This window comes from Solanum pennellii, chromosome 2 (genome assembly GCF_001406875.1).
Source record: "Solanum pennellii chromosome 2, SPENNV200".
NCBI lineage: Eukaryota > Viridiplantae > Streptophyta > Magnoliopsida > Solanales > Solanaceae > Solanum > Solanum pennellii.
In genome coordinates this window covers 53,030,286-53,042,353 of record NC_028638.1, presented here as the reverse complement: position 1 = coordinate 53,042,353, position 12,068 = coordinate 53,030,286, and the positions used below count along the sequence as shown (strand labels likewise).

The window sequence follows — 12,068 nt, the reverse complement described above, 5'->3', positions numbered from 1 at the left end:
TGATATACCCCTTGTTATAAAAGTGGCTCATGTATGCCCTTACCGTTATACAAACGGCTCATATATACCCCTGCCGTTACAAAATGGCTCACATATACCCTTCATTTGTCGGAAGTTAAAAAATTAGTTTTAAATTTATATTTATTACTTCTAATTTTTTTAAACAAAATTATTTAAGGGTATATATGATTTTTCTATCAAAGTTCAATGTATATTTTAATTTTTTTCATACATAAACTATTTTTTGACTTCTTTTATTATAATTATTTGAGTTTCTTATTTTTATTTTATTTTTTTCTTTCATTCCTTAGTTTAAAGAGAAAAAAAATTAAACTATTTTTTTTGTGTGTATTGTAATTTAATTTCGTATTCGAAGAAAAAATTTGGTCATCTACAATAAGTTTTACAAGAATATTAGTGAAACATAAATAAATTTGATTATCAAAATAATAATTATAAATTAGTCATTGAAACAAAAAAAGTCAAAAAAAAATATGTTTGACGAGGATTAAATTTACTCATATGGGATTATATTTTTTAGAAAAAAATAATAAAAATTTAGATTAAATTTTTTTTTTCATTTCCGTTAGAGGAAAAGGGTATATGTGAGCCATTTGTTTACAAGTAGGGGTTTATATGAGCCACTTTCATAACAAGGGGTATATCAGTTCTAAATAACAAAGTTGAGGGGTATATCAGACCCTTTCCCCATATAAATATAAAGAAAATTATGTTAGAAATAGCAGTGTTCTACCCCTAATAAGCTTTGTAATGAACAATTTAAATTTAATCGAATATAAATATCAAGCGCGTATCTAAAAAAACCAAAAAAAATGAGAGGGAGGTAGGAGGGATAAATATTTAAAGGGAAAATTTTTAGTTTCATCGTACTCTTGCTCTAGTTATTTACCCCACCACATGCATTTGCCAGCTATTTCATATGACATGCCAACTCAGATTTCACTGTAACATTACTCACTTTTTCTTTTTCGTTCCACAGTAATTTCTCATGACTGTTTATTTTCCTTATTATATTCCTTGATCTTATGAATGTCATATATAATATGGAGTAATAAAATTTACTTTGACATGGAAAGTGGAATAATAATAATTAATAATTAACTTACAAAAAAGGGACCAATTAAATTGTGTCTTGTAATTAACTTCCCCTATAAATAAAAGATTATTTAAGATAGCATACCAGTAACAACTCTTCTAATATTTTGTATGGTCTCAATATAAAAACCAAACTCATATAAATAGAAACAAATGAAATTTTATCTACTTTCTTGACCAGTCTATTGACCCAAAAATGTTTGACTCAAGTTTAGCTTCCAATTTTTATTTGAGGCGCTCTAGTTTTCTCTTTATAGTTGACGACATGATTATATAAATATTTAATTTGTTTGTAAGAATTTAATTTAATTTTATGATAATTTTTTTATTTTTATTATTTTTTAAATGTTAATATTGATATAATTTTTTTAAATTTTGTGATTTTAAATATGTACAGATGTGAAAAAGCTATTAAAAACAATTCAAAGACTTAAAAATAAAAACAAATAAATTGAAATACAAAAATATTAGTATAACATTTTCAATTTTTAAATAAATTTAGGACAAAAAGTTGGAGGGGAGCATCTTTTTTATTTTGATGAGTCGTTTGAATGTTATTATCAAAACAAATCTAAAGATTTTTCAGAAAGAAAAAAAGAAAAAGCAAAAAAGGTTCCTTCTAAAACCACCAAAATAAATCCCCACAATTCCTCAACTTTCGCACTTTGTTCCCAAACATAGCAGATCCCGCCACCTAAAATGGACCCACCATCACCGGCTCCGCCGTCTACCGCCACCGATTCCCTCTTGGACTTACCACCTCTTCCCACTCCGACCACCAAGGTCCGCCTTTTATGCAGTTATGGTGGACAAATAGTTCAACGTCCTCACGATAAAACTCTTTGTTATGCCGGCGGTGAAAACCGTGTGGTCGCCGTCGACCGTCGTACCACCATTTCTTCACTCTCCGCCCTTTCAGCCCATCTTTCTCGTACCCTTTACGGTAATCGTCCATTTTATCTCAAATACCAGCTTCCTGACGAGGAACTTGACTCTCTCATCTCCGTTACCACCGATGAGGACTTACAGAACATGCTTGAAGAACACGATAGGACCACCACTGCGTCTGTTACATCTTCTCGTATCAGATTATTCCTCTTTCCCGTCAAACCCGAATCGTTGGGTTCGGCCCTACTTGATTCTAAAGCTGATTCTTGGTTTTCTGATGCTTTGAATAATACCTGGATCGCTAGAAGGGGACAATCAACTGATTCGGGCTTTGGTCATGAGTTAATCGCTTTTGAAAATTTGGCTGGGTCCAATTCGGTTGTTTCTTCAGAGGGACAAGGTGATAATTTGAGTGCAATCGGAGGGAGTGCTGGAGATGCCAAGCAAACATTGGATTTTGGTGGTGGTTCAGTGCCCGAGTCTATGGTTTTGGAGACGAGCTCTTCATTTGGGTCGACCAGTTCTTCCATTTCTATGTCTAATATGCCTGCTATTGGAGTTCAAGCCGAGGATGGTGGTGTCAATTTGCAGGACAAAAGAGTTAGAGTGCCCTCATCATCAGCTTCAATAGAGAGGTACTATTTTTTTTCTATTTGATGTTACTGTTTGTTTTCTAGTTATGCTATTGGAGTCATTGATGCTATGTAGGTTAACAAAAGTTCAGATTTTTGGTTGACCTACTGGTCTTATGGGTTGAGTTCTGCACCAATATTTGTGCTGTGCAAGTAAGTACTTACAAGGGAAACCCGCAGCCGCTATCTCTTGGGTGCTTACAGGGTAAACCTCGTTCCTATGCAATAGCTCGCAAACCACCCGCACTAGGCAAGCCTTGTGCGATGAGCTCAACCCAGAAGGCAAACCCTTGCTTTCGCTGGGTTTCGAACTTGAGACCTCCAACATGGAAGTCCCAAGCTCAAGTATTTTTGTTTCAATTGAATTCTACTTCCCTGTGACAATAGAAGAGAAAGGTAGTAAGGTGCCGAGGAACATATTGATTTATATTTTTGACTTACAGGGTCTTTTTTTTCACCTTGTTAAGAGTTAAAAATTAGTGTAATGAATCCACAGTAGAATTTCATTTGGGATTAACTGACAGCCCTCCCCAAAAGGAAGAGAAATCCATTAGTTTCTACAGTGTAGTACAACCTCCAGGTAGAATGCTTTGGCCTGTATTCTGGCTTGTTATGCTATTTGTATGGTTACTGTAGTGTTATGAACTGACAGTCTGTTTTCTGGATTGCTTTAGTTCAGTTTATTCACTTGTAAGCCGCTCTTTTCCTCTTTATTATTCACAGAAGAGGACTTCTAAGGTTTCTTGAGCTTATGAATCTATATGCTCAAGTTAGTGGTGGCCTTTTCATAGATTGCTCGTCGAGAATACACTTTAACACTAAAAATAAGATACATGCATTTATTTGGATCTGTTCCTTACCTTAGGTTGTAATTATTTCCTCTAAAATCTGTACTTATGGGTCTCTGTATTGGTTAATTTCCACAGCGATAGTATCATGGGAGGTGCGGGCTTTCAACCTAAAGTTGGAATTCACCAAGAGCCACTTATTCAAGTTATGTCCAGTATGGCCTCCCACAGTCTCTTCGAAACAGAAGGCTCCAATGCCAATCCCTCTCTCATTCAGACGCCAAAAATGGTTCAGGTTTCTGGGTATCCACTACCTCAGACATTGGATGGGAAGCAGCCCCAACCTGGAATTCAGTATGTTCATGGTGGTGCCTGTTATGTACCTCATTATCCTAGCGGTCCTTTGCCAGTATCATCCTGTTATCCATTTTATCAAGTTCCCATGCAGCAGCCACAACAAACTCCTTATCCTCTGAATCAACAATACCCAATATACTTGGTTCCTGTGCAGCAAATGCAATCTCACAGTATGTCAGTACTGCCCAACATTAATCATGCAGCAGTGATGGCGTCCAATCGGCCACCCTTGCATTCACAAAGTGTCATAAACCCTCCATCAGTAGCTTATAAGGAGGTCATGGCGGCTCAATCAGTGCCTGAGTCGGGTGCAAAAGTGTACACGACTGTCCCAACAGTATCACTACCCATTAGTGCGCCTTCTCAGACTGAGCAACAATATACTGTCCTTCCTGAACCACAGCTTATTTCCCAACCTGTCTCAACTGCATCAGTTCCTGCTGCAAATGATGCAAATGAGTTTGACGATGATCTTGCATACAATCAGATATATAAATCTCAGCCTCCTCCACCTTCTTTCATTTCTCAGTGCCAAACCATTACAAAGGGAGCAGCAGTATTACTGTCAGAGTCTTCCATGCAGATGCACAGTAACAATGTCATGAACCAGACACCATCACATCCTCAGTGAGGCTGCGACAATAAGATCAAAAGTTTTGATAGTGGGATCATCTTTTGTTATAGTTCACAAATTTTAAGATTTATTCTTTCATGTTGTTTGAGGCACATAAACCATAAGATTTTCTTGTGTAGTTTGTTTGTCTCTTTATTTAATATTTGTTAGGACAATCCCCATACTCTGAATACATGGACACCCAAAAAGAGAAAAATTGAAGAAAGTTAAACAGTGGTGAAGACTGAAAGTAGTTGTTTTTGTTTGTTTGCATCAGAATATATGTGATGAATAACAGTGTGAGTTTTACCATAAATATCTGTCTATTAATGGTTAGAAACTTTTCCGCCTCTGCTATTGCTTGTTAAGTGAATACTCTTCTGATACTGGAGTTACCTTATTAATGTCTCTACGAATGCTGAGGCTGCTTAATAGTAGTTTTATTTGGCCCTGTGACACATCCTAAACATGAAACTCGTATTGAAGAATGTAGTTGCACTCGTATCCCTATTGAAGTAACCGTGCCTGTGCAGTGTATCATGAGAACAAGATGGTATGTATATCTGAAGACATACATTAAAAAGGTGTACAGGACAAGAATATACGTTACTTGCAATTTTAATCTTCTGTGCAGAAGTTTCATTAGTTGATTCAGGATTTATCAAAATCACCAAATTTTTGTATCTGTTGGACCTTTCCAGCTGGTGGGGACAAAGTAAAACAAGTAAAATTGGGTGATGTTGTTCTGATGTGAAGTCTGCGAACAGTTGGTTTCTTTTGTGAATTTCTCTTTCTTGTTATTGCTCTCACTATACAGAATCAGGATGAACAAGCCATCCATCAGAGAAAACATGCAGAGACAAACAGCACTAGGATTTAGTGGGATCATATCTTTTACATCAGAAAACTTGCGCAAGTATTTGCAGCTGCAATAATATAGCTTACAGGTTCTCATCATTGCTCTTGCTAATAAATAACTTAGCTATGTTTGGTATTACCTTTCTTCTTCTCCTAACCGCGAAGGAAGAAGCTCTAGGTGTTCGAGGTGCAGGAGATGCTGACTTTCTGAACTTAGCTCGTCTTGCTGGTGTCATTTTTCCACTTATTGAGTTGGATTTTGTACGTGAACTGTTCTGAGATTGCTCCAGGTCTTTTCCATGTATCTCCTCCCATTTCTGCAACTGCATATCGACCAACATTCTTACGGAAGGTGAATGCTCCATTTTCAGGCCTTTTTGCTCTTCTTCCATCTTAAGCTCTTGGATTTCCTTTCTGATGACCTCTGTCTTCATTGAGATCTCCTTTTCACTTGCTTGCAAAGCTTTTACCCAAGCCTCAGCTGCTTCAACTTTCTTATCAGCAATTTCCACTGCCTGTCCTGCACGTCCTTTTAAGTACTCATACTCAAATCTGGAAATAGTTATTGTGGAGGTGGAAGCGGATGCTCTACTTTTCATAGTTACATCAGAAAGTCTTTTTAGGTTGCTTAGGACAGTGGCTTCTGATGATTTGATTGTTTCAAGCTCTTGTATTGCAGCTTCCCATCTTTCCTCGGCCAATACTGTTTCAGATTGTGTTTTCTGAATTTCTTCTTCGACTTTTGCAGCTTCCTCAATGGCATTCACTCTTTCTTTCTCAGATTCTTCAGCTTCATTTGTCAATTGTTCAAGACTAAGTAATAAACTTGAAGCAATAGAGGTTGCTTTTCCTTCATTGTGTGATGCAGCTTCCAGTTTGGCTTTTGCCCTCAGAAGCTTCGTGTTGAGGTTCTGAATTGTCGAGTCTGCCTTGTTTCCCTTTTTCTTTAATCGAGCTGATTCCTCAGAGATGCGTTTGAGCTCATTCCTCACAACGTCCATTGAACCCATGAACTGAAAGCTGTCTCTTTTAATGGAAGCTAATTCATTCTTTGCTGTCTCCAAGTCTTCTTTCAATGACTGCAACAAAGATAATTCTTTGTCCAGGAAATCAGACCCGAACCTCAAAATTTCGTTTCTCTGAGTCCACCTGTCCATTTCCTTGACTTGCTCCAATTCACTTTGCAAAACTTGGACATCTGAAGTTGTCAAGGCCAGCTTTTCTTGTAGTTCTTGTGATATCTGAATTTCTTGGACCATGTCATTTATTTTCTTCCTGTTCTCCTCCATTGCTGCTGAATGTTTCTCGGCGTCTTCCCTTCTTTGAGCTTCAATTGCTCTGAATTCTTTGATTGCCTCTATTCGAGCTAGCTCAACTAGCACGAGCTCTTCATTAAGTTCCTCAACTTCCTTCCTTAACGCTTCTACTTTGCTTGAAAAAGATTGGATTTTCAAATTAGAGGTTTCTATATCTTGCTCTGCCCTTCTTTTTTCTTCTATGATAGAAGCCATATCTTGTTTAAGCTTAATCAGATCTTCTTTTGCATATCCCAACTCTGCTACTACTTTGGAGTGCTGATTATTCTGATGATTGCGAAGTGGCATCCCCCAATTTCCCCCTCTTTTTGCCGTCTTTAGTTTCTCCATATCTTGATTCTGGACACTTAATCTTGAATTCAACTCTTCTATCCTTGAACTTAGCTCCTTCACCATCTTTCTCGCGTCCAAAAGCTCAGTTTCTGCTTGGGCTTTTTCTACCTCTGCAACTTTTCTGCTCTCACCGAGTCGTCCCATGTCCCTATTTGCTATGTGAAGTTGGCTGGTTCTTGCATATGGCTTCTGATAAAGAGTATGCAACACAAAGGTTAGTCCACACTACTCAAATATGGTGAATGAAAATTGGGTGAAAATATAGTAGTATACCTCTAAAGACTTTGTAATTGAGGATTGGTTCATTGCAGAATTTCCTTTGTACAAATCAATGGCTGCCTTAACTGATGACCCTAAGCTCTCTTTCATGAAACTCTCCCCCCCTTCTGGATTGCTCTATAAATTGGCATCAAAAGAGAATATGGAGCTGTGTCTGCTGCAAAGGCAAAATCTTAGGAACTTCATATACATATGTGGAAGAACTATATGCACAATATAGCTAGAAGCAGAGCAAATTTACCTGCTAATGGTTGGTGGAAAGTACATCAGAAAAATGATGTTGGAATTGCCAGTTGGAGCAGGTGCTATGAGCTCCATAAAAAAACCATGAAATAAAAGGAAAAATTGAGGAGGAGGGATAAAGCTATTGATGATTGGCTGCTATTTACAAGCAAAAATCTTGTCTTTTCCTCGAGGGCAACTCAAAACTATCAATCTAGTGGCACAAAATGATTTACTTACCCTTCACTCCGTCTAATCAGCAAAACAAGAAAGTTTTATCTTCTTTTCTTTTTCTGTTTCAAAACGTTGTTAGTAAGGTTGATTTAATAAAATACACCTTTACTAAATTTTTTTTAAGAATATATGTCAGGTCATGAGTCAAGTAATACGAAACAAAAAGAAGAGTAGTTCCGTTCTTAATTTTATTTTTATATCCCCCGATAAATGCAATATGCATTTGAATGTCGGCGTATTTTTATTTTTATATTTTTTGAAATGAATTTGTTTTCCTCGTGGCGTTTGTTTTAGTCACTTAATTATCCTTGCCTTGTTCTACATCCACACATAGTATGAGAAACAAAAACACTTGTATATACTAGCTCTTAATGACACATTACAATTCAAAAGTCTCTTCATAGCCATTCTTGAGCTATCAGAACTATTTCAGAAGTCCTTTTCATTTATTTATTTAAGAAAAAAATTTAACAACTTTTCAAATGGCGTTTGGTGGAAAGAATTTGTCCAAAATTTGGGGAATGAAACATTTTTATCAACATTTTAAACAGATTTAAGAAGTAGGGGACCAATGAACAAGTATTGTTGTTACTTGTTATTCCCCAAGTATGTTAAGGTGTATGAGTCGCCACATCGTGAGATTCTAAGCCATATGGACGGTGTTTGTAGAGGTTGATCCACGATTTTAATTTAATATTATTATAATATATGGTGTTTATAATTATTAATTATATATTTAGAAATTTAATAATTTTTTGAATACATATATATTAATTATTTTTTATTAGTGATGTTTAAAGACCAAATTAATTTCAACTTAATTACTTCTCTAACCATTACATCACATCCTTTTAAGTGCTATAACTACTACTTGACTCATGCAAATTTATAATAGACCTTCTAAATTTATCCCTCCGATATATGACATGACACTTTGAATTATGTGATTTAAAACATCTCAAGATATTTCTATGATAAATAAGGTCATGTTAATTAGTATAAAATCAACAATTTAAATTAAATAATGAGAAAAGACATAAAAGCATCACTGAATTTGTTTCGAATTTTTAAAAAGATACCTTAACTTTGCGGACATCCTATTACCCCAAAAAAGTATTGAATATCTTTGTAAAAGGACCATTTTGATTTACTTTCTCGCCATGTTTGTGAACACGCACATGACGTGCGTGAAGGTCCACTTTTGCTCTCAAAAATCAATTGAAAAGTGTCACGTTTCAATCATTTTCTTTATTAATTATTTACCTCATCATCTTCCTCAAATTGGGTTACAATTGCCTCAAATGTGTTAAACTTAATTAATGGCAGATCAAATATCATTAACACAAATTTATCTCATCATCTTCCTCAATGATGCTTTAATAATATGATTTAGAGTTTGGAAAAAAATATTATTGACAAATAGAATCACAAAAAACTATTTGTAATAGATGCTTTAACAGAAAATAACTCATTAAATTAACACATTTAAAAAAAATTCAAACTAGTAATATCAAGTTCAGATATCCGTTGACTAATCAAAAGTGAATTGACGAAAATGGCAGTATGTGGAGAATTTGATTATGAAGAAGAAGAAGAAAGAGAATGAAGGAGGGTAATGAAGAAGAAGAAGAAGAAAGAGAATAAAGAAAGAAGAAGAAAGAGAAAAAGAAAAAGAAAATGAAGTTGATAGAATAAGAAAAATAAAAATTAAAATTAATACGTGGCAGATTATAATTGGTGCGTGATTGAACTTCTTTTTTTGCAAGTGAGGATGGTTAAAAAATGGGATATTTACAACACTTTAAAATTGTTTAAGGGGGTAATAGAATGTCCGCAAAGTTAAGGTGTCTTTTTAAAAATTCGAAACAACTTCAGTGATGCTTTTATGTCTTTTCTCTTAAATAATTTTCTTATACAAAGAAAAAGATCTTCTTTGTTTCTTTGGAAAATATCCTTATATTAAATTAGAATTGAACAATATTTTATCGTTAATACTTTAATCTAAAAATATCTTTTACTTTTTGGAAATTTTCACATATAACAACTCAAAAATAGTTTAATTATTCTTTGTAGCTATAGTTTGATAATTACAATTCGTAGCTACATGTTATAGGAAATAGAGAGACGACTGAGACTAGGAGAGAGAGGAGAGAGTCGAAAGAGGGGAAAAAAGTAGGAGAGAGGTGAATTGTATATGTATATTGGTATAATTGTATATTATACATATGTATTTGTAAATATGACAAGTAAGATTAGGAGAGGGAGGAGAGAGGCGAGCAAGATTGAGAGAGGGAGGAGAGTGACGAGCGAAATTGGGAGAGAAAGGAGAGTAAGAGAGAGGTGAATTGTATATGTATATCGGTTATGCATTTGTATATATGACAAACGAGGTTGGGAGAGAGAGGAGAGAGGCGAGCGAGAGAGGACAGGGAATGGGCATAAATGAATTGTATATGTATAATAATTAGATAATTATATATTATACATATGTATTGGTATATTCTGGTGAATTATATATATATAAATGTGACTAATTATACAAATTCGAAGTCAAACCACGTAATTAATATATATTATTAATCGTAAAGATAATTATAGCAAATTATAACTATAATTAGTAATTAAGTAGTATAAATTTACTTAATCACGAAATTATAATAAAAACTCTTTTCCTAATAAATACTATTGTAGTAATATATTTTTTAAAAATATATTCATCAAGAGAGAACGAGGGAGTACATGTGCATAAAATAGATCTCAGCGATCGATCCACGTCTCTCAAGATAAACCACGTGAGTGTTTGGATCCGAACCGAAAGAATTGTGCGTGACACTAAAGCTCCAGCCCTCTTCTCCCTCTCAAGGCTCGTTGTACAGCTTCTCGCACCGCAACTTCAACTTGGCTCCATCAAATTCCCTCCATTCCACCGATGCCATTGTATTGATCTCAAAATTTGAAACGATATGTTGATGTACAGTTGAAGATAGGAGAGGAGATCAAATGGACGTGGAGAAATCGTCCTTATGCAATTGCGTGGTGAATTTTCTCTTGGAAGAGAACTACTTGTTATCGGCATTCGAGCTCCTTCACGAGCTTCTCGATGATGGCCGTGACGATCAGGCAATTCGTCTCAAACAGTTCTTCTCTGATCCTTCCCAATTTCCTCCCGATCAGATCTCTCGCTTCAATTCTATCAGAGGTTTGTCCTTTCTATTGATTTCCTACTTACCCTATCCATTAAATAAATCCGGCGTGTTTATGCACATTTTCTGCATTTGCTATTTATTGTTGTGACAAGCATTTCCATACTATTTCAGCTGAAATTGACTGAATCAATCCATTTGATTAAGATTAGGTTGTGAGTTTGAGTTGTATTGTTTTTTTGACTTCTGATGAACATAATGCTGCAACAGCATTTTTTAGGACTAACTGTTGAATTTCAGCCTCTCACTTGGTCACTGACTGGAATCTCATAGAATTATGCAAAATTGAGTATACAGAATAAGTATTACTTGTTTGACTGTATAAGATTCATTCATCCTCAATGAAATATTGAATGGTCCGAAAATTTTAAGCCAGAGTATTTTGTTGTTGTATAAATTGGAGGTAGGAGTGATTCTCTATACAAAGTTCATTATTATATATGGTAAAACATGTTTGCTTCTGCTAGAATCTTGGTGTTATTGGCTTGACTTAGGCATTTAGCATACTAATTTTGTAAATGAGGTAATAGAGAGCGCAATGCTTATAATTAATTAATTACTATCAACCATGAGTTGGCTATGGAAAATATTTAAACAGAACAAGGGCTTTAGCAAGAAAAGGAGCTTAAGTGCAGTCATTCATTTTCTTTTGAAATCCAGAGGATGCCATTAACATCATTTACTCAGTTAGGGTGTTCTAACATATCATGGTAAAATAGTTTAGATCAGTAGTTTTTCCAATGTCAGTTATTGTTATGATCTTTAGCGGAGCTCTTTTTTCCTTTTCCATTCGCTATATTTCTTTTGGGTGCTCGTCATCTTGTTATTTCTTTTTCTTTTTTAATGTTTATGATGGTGGTGTTTGGATCAACTGAGCACATCTCGGCCAATCATCAAGCAGATTGCTATAGCCCTCACGTATAGGTGGCGGTTGTTGGGTAAACTGCCACCAAGGTTGGAGCAGATGGGTTTATGTCCTTGTTATGTTTCTTGTCAATAGCTTGTTGTAGTGAAATGTCCTGCAAGTGATATTGGTTCTTGTGTGTATATTGTCAGTAGGATATTTTCCTTTCAATTGAAACCAAGAGAACCTATTGCTTTCCATGTGAGTAGTCTGTCCTTTTCTGTTGTGACCAAGAATGTTTGGATTTCGTGAACAACATGAGCAATTTATGGAAGTTTCATGAAAAAGTTGCTATTTTCTTCAATGACTCTTGGTAACCCCCCCT

The 12,068-nt window shown here is 35.2% G+C and overlaps 3 protein-coding genes across 5 annotated transcripts in view; 2 read left to right on the top strand and 1 right to left on the bottom strand.

Annotated features, from left to right (window-relative positions):
* Window positions 1-1,815: 1,815 nt before the first annotated feature.
* LOC107009032 lies at window positions 1,816-4,710 on the top strand. The gene is made up of 2 exons (XM_015208287.2): window positions 1,816-2,639; window positions 3,563-4,710. The coding sequence occupies exons 1-2, from the start codon at window positions 1,816-1,818 to the stop codon at window positions 4,410-4,412; spliced, it is 1,674 nt and encodes a 557-aa protein (XP_015063773.1). The 3' UTR covers window positions 4,413-4,710.
* Window positions 4,711-5,165: 455 nt separating this feature from the next.
* Window positions 5,166-7,671, bottom strand: LOC107011614 (protein PLASTID MOVEMENT IMPAIRED 2). 2 transcript variants are annotated; one of them, XM_015211196.2, is made up of 3 exons: window positions 7,422-7,671; window positions 7,175-7,337; window positions 5,166-7,090 (listed from the first exon to the last, which is right to left on the bottom strand). In XM_015211196.2, exons 2-3 carry the CDS (start codon window positions 7,268-7,270, stop codon window positions 5,336-5,338), a joined length of 1,851 nt encoding a protein of 616 aa, XP_015066682.1. In that variant the 5' UTR covers window positions 7,271-7,337; window positions 7,422-7,671; the 3' UTR covers window positions 5,166-5,335. The 2 variants fall into 2 exon arrangements, with proteins under 2 accessions (XP_015066682.1, XP_015066681.1); XM_015211195.2 differs by having other exon boundaries at window positions 7,175-7,334.
* Window positions 7,672-10,372: 2,701 nt separating this feature from the next.
* Window positions 10,373-12,068, top strand: part of LOC107011529 (RAB11-binding protein RELCH homolog) — an 11,265-nt gene continuing 9,569 nt past the window's right edge. The window contains exon 1 of one of the 2 annotated variants that reach the window (XM_027914647.1): window positions 10,373-10,835. In XM_027914647.1, coding sequence (XP_027770448.1) covers window positions 10,637-10,835 — 199 coding nt within the window. In that variant the 5' untranslated portion in view covers window positions 10,373-10,636. The remainder of the gene's footprint in view (window positions 10,836-12,068) is intronic. The other variant, XM_015211063.2, reaches the window with a different exon arrangement.

Bases quoted from the DNA above. Each gene is read 5' to 3' on its own strand.
- LOC107009032 (XM_015208287.2), top strand. From the start codon at position 1,816: ATGGACCCACCATCACCGGCTCCGCCGTCTACCGCCACCGATTCCCTC. The intron at 2,640-3,562 runs GTACTATTTTTT...TAATTTCCACAG, and splicing joins TCATCAGCTTCAATAGAGAG to CGATAGTATCATGGGAGGTG.
- LOC107011614 (XM_015211196.2), bottom strand. From the start codon at position 7,270: ATGAAAGAGAGCTTAGGGTCATCAGTTAAGGCAGCCATTGATTTGTAC. The intron at 7,091-7,174 runs GTATACTACTAT...ACTCTTTATCAG, and splicing joins CAATTACAAAGTCTTTAGAG to AAGCCATATGCAAGAACCAG.